Source organism: Acartia tonsa, chromosome 8 (genome assembly GCF_053477335.1).
Source record: "Acartia tonsa isolate MP-2025a chromosome 8, ASM5347733v1, whole genome shotgun sequence".
Lineage (NCBI taxonomy): Eukaryota > Metazoa > Arthropoda > Copepoda > Calanoida > Acartiidae > Acartia > Acartia tonsa.
In genome coordinates this window covers 29,525,625-29,540,648 of record NC_137267.1, presented here as the reverse complement: position 1 = coordinate 29,540,648, position 15,024 = coordinate 29,525,625, and the positions used below count along the sequence as shown (strand labels likewise).

At 30.6% G+C, this 15,024-nt stretch overlaps 1 protein-coding gene across 4 annotated transcripts in view; it reads right to left on the bottom strand.

Annotated features, from left to right (window-relative positions):
- Positions 1-8,199: 8,199 nt before the first annotated feature.
- The window catches only part of LOC145325333 (dipeptidyl peptidase 8-like), a 38,228-nt gene continuing 31,403 nt past the window's right edge, over positions 8,200-15,024 (bottom strand). Inside the window, exons 20-29 of one of the 4 annotated variants that reach the window (XM_080168334.1) lie at positions 14,577-14,659; positions 13,691-13,801; positions 13,226-13,351; positions 12,815-12,866; positions 11,965-12,059; positions 11,586-11,630; positions 11,286-11,372; positions 10,964-11,089; positions 10,356-10,472; positions 8,200-9,881 (exon numbers count right to left, since the gene is read on the bottom strand). In XM_080168334.1, coding sequence (XP_080024460.1) covers positions 10,380-10,472; positions 10,964-11,089; positions 11,286-11,372; positions 11,586-11,630; positions 11,965-12,059; positions 12,815-12,866; positions 13,226-13,351; positions 13,691-13,801; positions 14,577-14,659 — 818 coding nt within the window. In that variant the 3' untranslated portion in view covers positions 8,200-9,881; positions 10,356-10,379. Of the gene's footprint in view, positions 9,882-9,910; positions 10,156-10,355; positions 10,473-10,963; positions 11,090-11,285; positions 11,373-11,585; positions 11,631-11,964; positions 12,060-12,814; positions 12,867-13,225; positions 13,352-13,690; positions 13,802-14,576; positions 14,660-15,024 lie in introns of those variants that run through there. The other 3 variants (XM_080168333.1, XM_080168332.1, XM_080168331.1) reach the window with 3 other exon arrangements.

The following is a 15,024-nucleotide window of genomic DNA, read 5'->3' as shown; positions in this document are numbered from 1 at the left end:
AATTCCCTTCCTTGGGTATAGGAAGGCTATTTACTTTCCTTTTTCTTACAAATTCTCAGTAAGGAAGGTGATTTCTGTCCACTATCTTACAAATTCTCACTAAAGAAAGGTGACCTCTGTCCACCATCTTACAAATTCTTCCTAATTCTTAGAAATTCTTTCTTTTCCTCACTATTACAACTATGCTTAATAAATCTACCTTATTTACCCAAATTCTTACTTATTCTCAGAAATTCTAACTTAATTACACAAATTCTCCCTTATTCTAAGAAGACCTACCTTATTCTAGGAAATTCTTCCTTATTCTAAGAAAATCTACCTTATTCCCTCAAATTCTTCCTTATTCTAAGAAATACTTCCTAATTCTATGAAAATCTACCTTATTCTAAGACATTCTTCCTTATTCTAAGAAAATCTACCTTATTCTAAGACATTCTTCCTTATTCTAAGAAATTCTTCCTTATTCTAATAAGATCTACCTTATTCTAAGAAATACTTCCTAATTCTATGAAAATCTACCTTATTATAAGACATTTTTCCTTATTCTAAGAAAATCTACCTTATTCTAAGACATTCTTCCTTATTCTAAGAAAATCTACCTTATTCTAAGACATTCTTCCTTATTTCAAGAAATTCTTTCTTATTCTAATAAGATCTACCTTATTCTAAGAAATACTTCCTAATTCTATGAAAATCTACCTTATTATAAAACATTCTTCCTTATTCTAAGAAAATCTACCTTATTCTAAGACATTCTTCCTTATTCTAAGAAAATCTAGCTTATTCTAAGAAAGTCTTCCTTTTCCTTACTAATTCTCTCTTATTTTCAGATAACCTAGCTTTTTCTAAGAAGTTCTTCCTTAATTCCCCTAATTCTTCCTTTTTCTCAGATAATTTTCCTAATTTATATTGGGATATCATAACTGAAATAGAGGTATAGAGAATATATAAAATTCTGCCTTTTCCCCTTCCTTATTCTCTCAAAATCTTGGTTTTTCTCACATATATTTCCTTATGTTTATTGGGATATCAGAACAACATGTGTAGGATAAGTTTGGGTTGTATCTTTTGACCTGAAATGTTTGTTTGTACTTTAGAGGTGGAATGTTCATAAAGTACATTTTAATAGGAGAAACCCCAGTCTGTAAAACAAGTAGTCTTTACAATCTTTCTCTAGCCAACATATACAAATATTAGACCAAGACCAAAAAAGTAATAATTTCAAAACAAATTAAAATATTTTGTATATTTTACTGATAATTTTCTTCAATAACTATATGTAATTATCAATCCTTTTATAAAAGTAACAGGATGTTTGTCTGGGCTCCCAAGAGAAATTGCCCAAAGAAAAAATTCCCCCCCTAACCATCAGAAAAAATTCATTTCCTTTTCAAAAATAAAATCACAGGCTTAGAGTCAGACATTTTTATTTGATTAATTACCCAAAGTGTCCATAGAAGCCTCTAGTGGCGTAGCTGCTAGTCTCAACCAATGTAATGTTTTTTTCACATTCCTATTTATGTGGTACAAACTCTACAGAAAGTTGGCAACTTATTCTTTTCGTCGGTAAACTCAAACAGCTGATAATTATGAAATCAATTCAAGGGCAAACTTCGCAGTGTTACTATTTAAACAAAATGGGGGTAAAATTTTGATAAATAGGTAAAAGGAAAAAAATAAAAAAAGGTAGCTTTTTTATAAGAGTGAAAAATAAAAATGCTTCATAATTTAATGACAAACTAGCTGCTATGCCCCTAGAGACCTCTTTAATTTTAGTGGGTTTCCTAATTTTTAAATTTTTAAAAAATATTTGGTTTAGAAGTTAACAAGATATACACACGGATAGACAGACACAGATCCTGCTACTTTTATTATAAGGATAGTAAAACATATGTTCTTGTAAAAAAGCTAGCTTTTCAAAATAAGAAAAAAATTTGACACATAACGCCCCTTGCTATTGGGCAATATGTCTTATGAAGATTAGAGTGGGTCAATTTTCAATGTTTTTTTTTCAATTTTGAATTCACCACAATGGATTTATTATTACTTAGATCTTACACGAAACATTTCATGTTCTATAATAGAGTGAACTCTCTTGCGGGCTAAAATAGCGATCTTCCCCACCCAATTCCTTTACCCTATTCCCTCCCCTCCTACTGGAAAAATGGCCCACCAAATAAAATCGAAGGGAAATTGCAACCTAAACTGACTAAAAATTTTCTCCTGTGATACTATCCACGTGAATCAATATAGAATTTATTGGATGTTGAACCATAATTTCGTATCCTCTTAAAATACCATTGTTGTAGATGGTTATCTATCCCCTCTCCCCTTTACCCTATCTATTTTCCTTCTTTTTGGTGAATAAACTGACCAATAAACAGGTTAGCAACTTAATTTGGCGACAACTTTTCTATGTAAATTTATGTCATTAAGATAGGGTTCTTATAACTTTAAAAATTGAACCATCCTTATAAAAAATGACCCAACCCGACCCAAAATTGTTGCTTGTAAAGACCAATACTAAAATCTAAATACAAAAAGTTTGGATGCTGTTAAGAAATTTTTTATTATTTGGTAGTAAGTAATATGAATATTAAGAAAATTCATAATCCTTTATATCTATTGAACATATATTTTTAATTGTAAAATTATCCGAAAATCAACAATTCTTTAGCTCTGATGTTGATCATCCCCTCCTTATCAAATATGTTATTCATTCTGCAAATGTACTATTAACAGGGATCTAAAGGGATAAGACAATTGCCGATAAATTGATGTAAATCCTCAATGATTAAACATAAAATTATCCCTAATGTAAGTTATAATTGGTGGTTGAATCGTTTACTATTAACAGGGATTTAAGGGATAAGACAATTGCCGATAAGTTGATGTAAATCCTCACTAATTAAACATAAAATTATCCCTTTTGTAAGTTATAATTAGTGGTTGAATTGAATCGTTAATTGACAGGACACTCATTTTAATGTACAAACCAATAAAATTCAATAAAAGTTTTAAGTCACTGAATAAGAAAACGGTATTATAAAACTTTGGAGACCAGTGCAGTGTAATAAACAGCTCAATATTCACCCCCTCCCTGGATTATTACACAGTACACTAAGTTTTATTTTAACAATTTCTTATTTATGGGCTCAACAACTTTAGATACTTTTTATTTAATCAATTAAGAAAATTGATTTATCATCCATTGTCCTATCCCTCTTAATTCCTGATTATAGGTTGATTTCTCTGTTTCGGCATGGGACAAGGACAACATATCAAAGACAATTTATAAATATAGAATATGTAATATAAAAGTTTTTTTAAAATAATTAGATACCGCTGAACCGATATGGTTCACTTTTACACTGTAGCTTCTCATAGATCCTGAGAAGGTTTATAGCTATTTTGAGAAGGGTACCACCACCCACCTTGAAAAATATTACTCCTTTACAAAAATTTTTAATTTAAAATAAAAAAAAAACAGAAATGAAAAATGTGGGGATGAGTATGATCCCCCCACCAAAACAAAAAAAATTAACCCCCTTCCCTTCATTTTTTTCATTTTTTCATTTTAAACTACTATAGAAAATGGAGATATTAAATTCAATTCCCACCACCTAAAGTGCCCCTAAAAGTGTCTCTAGGAGCGTAGCCGCTAGTTTGAAATAAAACACTAACAATATAATTAATTATCCATTAAAATTCTAAATATACATAGTCTATGGTCTTATTTTAAATGTATGTCTGTCTGTGGGTTTGTGTTCGTTCATGAAAAATACACACCCTCCCTTACCATGTAGGCGGCCGTGCTGCGTCAAATTCTTGTCCAGGCTAGCCAAGCTGACGGACGTTTTTTTTTCTAATTTCTAAAAGCTATCTTTTTTATAAGAATATTTTTTTAATATTATATATAGAAGCAGTATGGTTCTTCATTACTGTTTAGCTTCTTATAAGACAATGGAAGGTTTATAGCTATTTTAGGGGAGAGTACTAACACATTCTAAAGAGATATCTCCCCTAGGAAAAATCTCCCCCCCCCAAAAAAAAAATTAGAAACCCACTAAAATTAAAGAGGTCTCTAGGGGCTAGTTTGTCATTAAATTAAAAACATTCTTATTTTTCACTCTTAAAAAAAGCTAGCTTTTTATTTGGATGAAAAAAATCTGATCTACATAAAATTATTGCAACACAGCACTGTTCTCATCTCCTGGTAGAATATGAAGAAAATAGTAAGGTTTTTCTGTCTGAAGCTTAAGATCCCAGGAATGGTTGGTCTAATTAGCAAGAATTAGCTAAATTATCTGAGACAAAGGAAGGATATGTGATGAGAAGGAAGACTTTGAGGGAATAAGGTAGATTTTCTTAGAATAAGGAAGAATGTCTTATAATAAGGTAGATTTTCATAGAATTAGGAAGTATTTCTTAGAATAAGGTAGATCTTATTAGAATAAGGAAGAATTTCTTAGAATAAGGTAGGCTATCTGAGAATAAGGAAGAACTAGGAGTTATTGGGTTAATTTTCTTAGAATTAGGAAGATTAAGTGAGATTTAGGAAGAGATTTTCTTAGAATAAGGAAGAATGTCTTAGAATAAGGTAGATTTTCTTAGAATAAGGAAGAATGTCTTAGAATAAGGTAGATTTTCTTAGAATAAGGAAGAATGTCTTAGAATATATAGATTTTCATAGAATTAGGAAGAATGTCTTAGAATAATGTAGATTTTTTTAGAATAAGGAAGAATGTCTTATAATATGGTAGATTTTCATAGAATTAGGAAGTATTTCTTAGAATAAGGTAGATCTTATTAGAATAACTAGGAATTTCTTATAATAAGGAAGAATGTCTTAGAATAAGGTAGATTTTCTTAGAATAAGGAAGAATGTCTTATAATAAGGTAGATTTTCATAGAATTAGGAAGAATTTCTTAGAATAAGGAAGAATGTCTTAGAATAAGGTAGATTGTCATAGAATTAGGAAGTATTTCTTAGAATAAGGTAGATCTTATTAGAATAAGGAAGAATTTCTTAGAATAAGGTAGGCTATCTGAGAATAAGGAAGAACTTAGAGGTATTGGGTTAATTTTCTTAGAATTAGGAAGATTAAGTGAGATTTAGGAAGGTGATTTTTATCCTCTTTTTCAGATATGTGAGAAAAAGGAGAGTGATTTTTGTCCACATTTGAGATATCTGAGAAAAAGGAAGATGATTTCTGTCCTTTTTGGAAGGGAATTTCTGTCCTTTTTAGGAATGACTTCATTTCCTTCATATGATCCCAATTTTTTACTGTTTCCAGGTTTTTCTTTATAATTTTAACAATTAAATATAATATAAATCTTCATTATCTTTTATTTGAATTATCATACACATTAAAATGTGAAGTATAAGCTAGAATAGCACTTTTTTCAACGAATATTTTAATGACATTATATCAAAATAATTCCTTTTTAATATCACACAACATATGATTGGGAGTTATAGCCATTTCTTGGAGATATAATATTTACAAAAATACCATTGATTCTGTTTTTATCAGAAGTTAAAAAATTGAACAATTCTAAAACAATGGTTGGCTGTCTAGATATTGAGTACACTAAGACTACGGCTCTGTTATATTGAAATAATGTTGCAAAAAGAGGAGTTCTGAAAGTAATCTACCTAATTTTTTTAAAAGAACCAACAAGTACTGTCAGTATCTATTTTCTTGTCATCTAGCAGACGATCAAATCATAACACAATTTTCATGATAAAATATACAGGTTTCTACTTCACATTTTAAAAAATATACTGATCAATAAAATGTTAAAAATTTTACTTAGTACTAATTAAAAAAATATGTTGTAATTCTTATTTTAAAGTTACATTTTTATCCCTGACAAAATCATAGACGACTTTTAAAGGCACCTTATCTAATTATTTTGAAGAAAAGCTTAAAAACGTTAAAGGGCGAATATAGGTTTGATATGATATGAGCTTATATCAAAGGTGCCATTACAAACTTTTAGAATATCTATGCCAAATTTAAAAATTCAAAAAAATCCTTAAGTAGATTTTGCAATTTTCTGATTCAATTGAACATATAATAAATGAGATTGCCGACAAAATCGTTTATTTTAGCCCTTTACAAGACTTTTTTTTGACTATTTTGCTTAAGTTTGATTGACTATTACATTGGCACGCACCTTAAAAGATAATTTAAATGTTTATTATTTTAGATTAAATACTATTTTATTTCATTTTTAAAAAGCATAAAAATAATTTGCGTAGAAGGGCGTCAGGACTATTGACTAGGGTAAATAATACGTCTTAAAGTTTATTTTCTGTACAGAGATCTTTGATTAATTCATGATGATATAAACAACCCTTAATTACGCATCTTCAACACACACACACACGGCCACAAAAAAACAGGGATTTGAAATCATTCTTCCTCCAAGAAAATTTTATTGATTATTTTTTTTTTATTTTTTACATTATTTGATGTTTTTTTAACTTTTAAATATTTTACTTTATATATTTTGTATGAAGGTAGAAGGAGGGTATATTTACCCCTGATTAATTCCCGAAACCTTTTTCTCATTTATTTGTACTGCAAAATAACAACAGTATTTAGGCAAACTCTACACGCATCCTGTTGTGAATATTGGTATTTGAATATGTTAGGGAACCACTCCTCTGACGTCACAAATTAGCCCAATTGGCTAGGTTTTTAGCTATAACGGCCTTATCAAATGGAATATCTTTATTTGCTTGAGTTATTCATAATGTATATACTTGCACCTTTGATATAAGCTCATATCATATCCAACCTATATTCGCCCTTTAATTAGGTATGAAAACTATTTTCTTCTATTTTTCTGAGATGGGTTTTTGAAAGATGCCGCGTTTTTTCGACAATTTTTTAGACATTGATTGATTGAACGAAGACGATGAAATTTCAACACAGAGTATACAACATAAGAATTCAAAATTTTAAAATTATTATTTTAGCCATTTGTAAGAATTCAAATATTAAAATGTCTAATACAACTTAAATCCATTTTCGTTGCATATTTATTAATGCATCTTTTTAGGGCTGTGTTAGACATTATACAAATGGCTAAAATAATAATTTAAAATTTTGAATTCTCAAGTTGTATACCCTGTTAAAAACCTTATTCCATCTTGAAGATCAATGACCCGTACGATTTTAACAGAGTATTCAACTTGAGAATTCAAAATTTTAAATTATTATTTTAGCCATTTGTATAATGTCTAACACAGCTCTAAAAAGATGCATTAATAAATATGCAGCGAAAATGGATTTAAGTTGTATTAGACATTTTAATATTTGAATTCTTATGTTGTATACTCTGTGTTGAAATCCCATCGTCTTCGTTCAATCAATCAATGTCTAAAAAATTGTCGAAAAAACGCGGCATCTTTCAAAAACCCATCTCTGAAGTTATTATCGCATTCTATGGGTTTTTTATTATCATTTACTTATATCGAAAGTGCCAAACATTGTACCCCAACTTATTCATTTAATAAAAAACGAAGCGTGTCATATAAAGAGTCAGCTGTAAATAGTCACATTTCTTAAGATAAAGCTTTTCTCACGTAAATTATATCGTGTTAAAATTTATTTTCTAGTATAGTGTAAAGCATGTAACAAATCCTTTAATAAGTTAGCTATGAATTGTTGAATTCCTTAATATAAAGTTAGCTTTCTAGAAATTATATACTCGAAAAATGTTAAAGTTTTTTTGTCAGCTGGAAGAGTTTCTTTGTCAGATTTACGAAAAAGGGGTTCAAACTATACTTCTTCTCTCCTAATTCTATTATCTAGAGAAGGATTTCGCTAACCGCTGAACCGATATGGTTCTTCTTTCCAGTGGAGCTTTTATAGGTCCTGAGATGGTTTTAGGCTATTTTATTTCTAATAATAAGTCTCGGTATGGTTTTAGGCTATTTTTATCCTTTTTATAGGCCTGTTATCGATAAAAAATGCCCAATATGACAACCCTGCCCCAAGGTAGTTATAAACCTTCCCTGGACCTATCAGAAGCCTTGCTAAATTGAGAACCATATAGGTTCAGCGAGATCCTTCGCTACAGGCAAATAAAGCTTATTATTTTATATGAAAGGATAAGAAGTTTAAAAAAAAAACTAGCGAACAAACCATAATTATGGAGCAGCGACGATACAACAAAACTTAATATTTGTAACAGAATGTATTTCTATGTTTATAATTAATCTAAGCAATTACAATTAATAAGAATAATAGTTGAAATTATAGCAAATGTAAATATAAATAATAATATTGATATTAGTGGTTCCATATGTTAAACAAAGTTACTCACGTCCATTAGTAGCCAAGCTTTAGAAACTAACATTATTGTTGTATGTATATCCTTTTATTATATAAAGTCTTAAAAGCTCCTAATATTTCAATAACTACTAAACCAATTAAGTTCTCCATCTTAAGGACGCTTGAAATAGGTCCTGGGATGGATTTAGACTATTTTATTGCAAAGCAACCAACTCCAAAAGACTTGTAGATAAGCATTAATATTTACATTAACAGTTAAATTACTTAGCTTCACTGTGATATTTCAGTATAAAATAAAGCTAAGGAACCAGTATAATAGTTTTAAAGGGCTCGGCAGCCTCGGGGCTGTTATCGCCACGCATGTGCCGAGCTCTGATAGTTTTTTTTTTAAAGCAAGAGGCACAAATATGGCTTAGCACAGTTAGTACGTAGTAATAATCATACTATTTCTGGTATGGCTTTGAAACCAATTATATCCGCTGAATAAGAACCGGTTCTAAGACATGCTGATAAACCATTTATCGTATTATAGACGATTTTCACCCAAAAATAAAGGAAAATCATAAGATGAATATCAGTTTAGTTAGCTTGGGCCTTCAGCACCTCGGGGCCAACAAATCTTAAAATTTTCATTTTACTATCCGCAGAAAGCTGTCTATAATACGAAGCACTTGCCAAAACTATTATACAGCTGCAAGCCGCATGCAGTAGTTATACTTTTAGAAAGCTACCAAGCGTAACCTAAACCGCATCAAAAAGTCAAAATCCAAAGCCGCAGCCGATATTAGCTATTTTTGGAGGCCATATCCAAAGCTTTCAAAAGTAAAATGTCCAGAGCTGGATCTTTAAATCATTTTAGTGGTGAGCCAGATCGGGGTGATCCAACTTTCCACCAATGAGAGCACAGTATTTTATGAAATGCCGCGCTGTGATTGGAGGAAATTAGGCGCACCCCGATCTGACTCACCACTAAAATGATTTAAAGATCCAGCTCAGAATTAAGAACTGAAATTGTCTTAAATAAAATAAAAGTTAAATTATTTTTTACAATAAATATTATTCAATTTGTCACATAGGTATTTAGAACAGCAAAACAAATCATTAAAATTAAAATTTTTTCGTTTACAATTAAAGTAGGTACGCAATTATTTATTACAATAATTATCATAAAAAATCACAACGTATTATTTTTAAGCTTTACAATACATAAGTCCTATTAGGCAATATAACAGTGTCAAACTTATTAAGCTATTACTTTTATATAAAAACTTATTTTTTTTTGTAGTAAAAACTATGGAATGAAAATCGGCAGTGTTAAGTAGTATTTGATTTTTAAAGATTTTATTATTTTTTTCATGGGACATTTTCGGTTATTTTAAATATTTGAGTATTGAAATAAAAAGTGAACTTTCAAAAATTAATGTAATAAAAATGATTTCCTTAAAACAGGAAACTAGTCCTATTAACCAATCAAATATGTTTTTAGGTTTTATTAAGAAGACTTTTTGTATGTGTTCCCTATTTTACAATCGTAATGTTTCTATAAAAATTAATACCCAGAAAATGGAACTTAGATTTAAGTTTTAAAATTGTACAACATACATAAATATTAATAAAAAATCATATGTAAGTATTGATAAAGCATATAGCAAATATAGGATAATATAAGGGAATATGATACAAATATAGAGAGGTCATTTTACAGACTTCTATCCTTTATATTGAATTAGCAGCTACGCATCTAGAGGCCTTATTCCTCTTTAACCAGTCAAAATCTTTTTTATCGTATTTCTATTCCCATATAATATCCTATAAATACAGAGTAGAAGTTATATAAGTTGGTCTAGGTTTAGTTCAGCTCCATCGTGGTAAGATTTACGGTTTTAGGCTAATACTACACTTTTCCCTAGAAACTAGGGGCACAGCCGCTAGTTCCTACATATAGAAATAGGATATACAAACCTGATATTCTCTCATAGGTCATTAAAATGAATTTTTTCCTAACGAATTTACCACACAGGGAACCGAGAACTAAAACCCGACCTAACCTAAGAAGCATATATTGGATCACAAGTTTCTATTGAGAAATGATAGAAGAGTGGTGAGGTAGTGCTCGTTCGAGTCCGGCAGCCGCAGACTGTGCCGTTCTCCGGGGTACACCTGAAATATAGGCTGCTGTCAGAACCACGTAATTATTACTACAGCAGCAATTTTCTCTCTAATTAAAATTTTTTTACAACCTCCAATTTTGCCAGGGGGTGGAAACAACTTCCTGTGCAAGCTTTCCTTCCCCTTTTTGGAAAAAAATTAGGTTAGGTTAAGTTGGGTACAAGGTAATCTTGAAGGGTTATGGCTAAACAGGTATAGGCCCTGCAAACAGACATATAAACATCCTACTATTTCATGATCCATGTTGTACCAAGGGGGGAGAGAGGGGAGTATTGTAAATTACACTGGTAGCCAAAGTTTTATAAATACGTTATCTCATATTTGGGTGCATTTATTGAATTTTGATTGGTAGTTTACAAAATAGTATTGTCTAAACTTTCCAATTAATAATTATAATGAATTTTTAGTTATCATCATTGGGGAATGGGATGTATAGCATTTATTGTCTAATGTATTATTCCCTGAATATCTCTGCCACTTACCTGTAATTGATAAGGTTTGCCATGCTTGATAAGAAGGTTGATAAATTGAGCTGTGTGCTGCATAAAGTGAACATTCTCGTCCATTGTTCCGTGCATTATTAAAAGTCGTCCTTCCTCCTCGGGAAACTAAAAAAAATACATTTTACAGACAGCTGTTTTGGGGGTCCTCAGGATAATACAAATGACGAGAAAGAATTTTAAACAAACTAGATAATGCCTTTTTGTACTGAAAAAAAGACTATTGTCCTTCCGTGTAAAAACATATTTTGTAAAACTTAATTTATCTGAAGTTTAATTTATTAATCAATGAATCAATAACTACCTGGTCAACAAAATTGAGTAGAGAGCCAAACTTATAAGCAGCTGGGTTGGAAGATGGAGTTTCCATATATCTTTCTGTATAACCTGTGTTTAGCGTGGATTTATTTAAAATAATAGTTTTCCTTGCATCGTACTACAGACAGCTTTCCACGGATAGTAAAATGAAAAAATATAACATAAATTTTAGTTTTGTTAGCAATGAAATTCTGAACTATGGTAAAAACCTAGTAAAAACATACTCTTTACTTTGAAATAAATTCAGTGTTGGCGACTGATTCTTTGTAAATATATCCATTCCTGTATCATAGCACTCCCATGAGGTGACAGGGGCTCCAGCAATGGCTACCTAAACAGATTGTAAAAATTAGCTTCCTGTTTCTTTATCTATATTCATCTATCAATTACCAGGAAGATTTTTTAATATTGATTCGTTCTTTGTTTAAACATATTTTATAGAACTATTGAAATCACAAAAAAGATAATAAGTGCAGTTGGGTTGCTTCACTTCTACCATGCAGGTGATAAGCTTTATTGTTAGAGAATTGATTTAGGACACATGCCACATTTAAACCAGGCCAGGTATTAATTTTGACATGAATTATCCATTGGAGTTGAACTAAGTGTACAACATGAGAAAACTATAGTAAACACAATAACATTAAAATTGAATGAACATTCACCTTAAACTCTGAAGGATATTGAACCAAGGCCATTAATGAGAGGTAGCCTCCATAACTCCAGCCATGGATACCAACTCTGGACAGATCCAGGTAACCTGCATCCACGGAAAAAAGTTATTTGATCATTGAAATAAAAATAGTAGGTGGATAAAAAATCTTGAATTTAAATGGGAGGCCAAAAGTGCAATTTTTGAAAACCTAAATAAAACACAAATGAATACCTAGTATAATAAAAGTATTCTACAAAGCATTCCATTAAATCTAGTATACAGTAAAGCTGTAAAGTAACGGCGACAAAGCAGTTGCAACCGCCATAAACTGACACTTCAAATGAAACATGAATAATTAATAACATTAAATACTCAATAATACTGTAGGTAATCAACTAAGCTAATTTTTTAGTAAGGGAGAGGTAGGTTTCGGGTAAAATCCGTAAAGATTATGTGTTATCAAGTTAAAAACAGTAGTAAAACGATAAAAATTTATGTTAACTTTTTAAAAAATTTTGTCTATAGTTCTTTTCAATAAGAAATAAACATATTTAGTGAATATTATCGCTCAACTAATATTTTTAAGCCTTAAAACATACACCTTTACGGATTTTACCCGAAACCTACCTCTCCCTTTTTCCTCTTTGTGAAGGACTGGTTTTAAATTGGAAATTTAGCCTTCCTTGTTACCACAAAAAATTGTAATTTTAATTTGTATTTAAAACTCGGGCCTTCATAAATTGATTTACTTCTTCTCCTTTAAATTTTTTTATTTACTCCATTAATACACCAAGTACCTAGTAGGTATTTTACCTACAAGAGTAAACAAGAACAGAAATAAACAAAGAAGGGAAACAAACCTGTAATGTCTGCTAACCAGTGAAGAACTTCAACTTGATCTGCCAACTCAACCTAGAAAAGTAAAATTATCTCCATTTATAGATAAAAATAAAGGGTTTGACAGAGTTCAAACTTGTCTTTCCTTTTTGCACTAATCTTATGAAAAAGGAAGGTTGCAGATAATTTCCTTAAATCTTCCAATTTATGTTTAAAACAATCAATTTATGGTCATTTATCCATAAATTTGTTCTTTCAAATAATCTATTAAAGTATTCTCAGCCTTGAAAAACTTTATCCAGTTAATTAATTTTTCAACTAAGCAATCGATAAATCTATAAACAAATGAATCATTCCCTAAATAATATCAATATAATCTATTTATGTCTATAGTATCGTTTAATCAACCATTAGATTAAAACCAAAGACATTACCTGCCCTAGTTTTCCCCGGATGTGTGCTTCCCAATTGACCCCTCTGTGCAGTGAACCTCTATTGTCGATACACACGACCACGTAACCATGACTAGCCAACAAATGACTCCGCAACTCTCGTAATCCCTAAAAGATAAAAATGTTCAATTTAAATACAAAGAAAATTAGGACGATAGTAAGTAAAGCTATCATGAGATAGCACTGTAGCAGGTCCTGATCCAATCATAATATGATTGAACTGAACGTGGCCCAATGGCTATAATAAAGTGTCTTAACCTACTTTATTACCACTTATCCGAATAATAGGAAACTATGGCTAATCAATAAACTGTTGGATGTTAATTAGCCTAATATCCTACAATGGGCTATAAAGTATCGCATCCCATTACAAGTGGATGGTGTCCTTGGGTTCCCTTGATAATGTCCTGAAATCGAAGGAGGACCTTCCCCAACATGGTAATTTACCTTAAAACTATTGCCGACCATCTGGAGTTCTGGTCCGCCATAAATATTTAGCATGACAGGATATTTGACACCTGGCCGCAGCACTGAAGGTTTGTACAGCAACCCGTAGATCTACAATTGAAAATATTTAAAAAGAATAATTTTATTTATATAAATCATATAGAAAATTTTAAAATCATATAGTAAACTATAGTTCTAACTTCAGTAATAAAAGACAAGGAAAGGATGACACCATCCATAAAAGTTAAATATAGATTTAAATGTCAAAACAAAACTGGATATTTTGTTGCAAAATTAATTAAATAAAGGATACCTTTTAAGAACAAGCCAATTATATGAGAAACATATTATTTATATATATCTTATGTATGTTTTAGGTATGCCTGCCAGAGAAGCCTAGTATTTGTCATCTATTAATTTATGTGTAGTAAAATATATCCAATTGTTGCCATTTTATCTATGATCAATTTATATGTCAATAAATCATGTTATTCCAGATACACTGGGGTTTAAATAATCTTTGTCTAATTACAGATTAATAGAATGTGTGTCTGTCTGTATAGTGCTAATTATGTAGAATAGGTATGTTAACCGGTTTTTACATTATAAACCTTCTCTTTTGAGAAGCTTCATTGATAACTATATCAGTTAAACTGTTAGCGAGATTATTCGCTACACACAGACAAACGTACGGACATCCTGGTAATAATATCGAAAGATTAAACAACCCTTCACCAAATAGGATAAAACCTGCCCAGAACTAACACTAATCTTCCATGAAAATTGTCGAGCAATTTGTCCGACTGTTTCAGAGTTCATACTAAATAAAATACAGACACACAACCTTCTACTTTTTTTGAAAAAGGATTGTGCCAGTATGTCTTACCTCTTCTCCTGAGGTTATTGTATGAGAAAATAATTCTGGAGGTGGATACTCCTCGTCTGGGGGGGAAGGTCGCAATAACCACCCTGAAAAATTACAAAAACCTCGTAAAATATAATTTTTAAATGTAAAACAAGATTACTTTTCATGACCTTACTGTCATTTTATTGTCCTTGTATACTGTACTACAATTAAAATAAAACAATTATCACGGGTCCAAGAGCATAACCTTGTAAGACCCCAATTTGTGACGGAGACTGCTTGGAGACCACTGTTAGGAGGTCCTAAAGGACATACAAACGACTAGAGATTAAAAAATTTAATTTGAGGAAGAAGTGAAAACTATATGCCTTATTTCAAATACATCGGAAATGGCTTTCAGAAAAACTTCATAAATATCTTTTTGTCTTTGGATATAATACTCTCTAGATACCTAAATATCAAGATATAA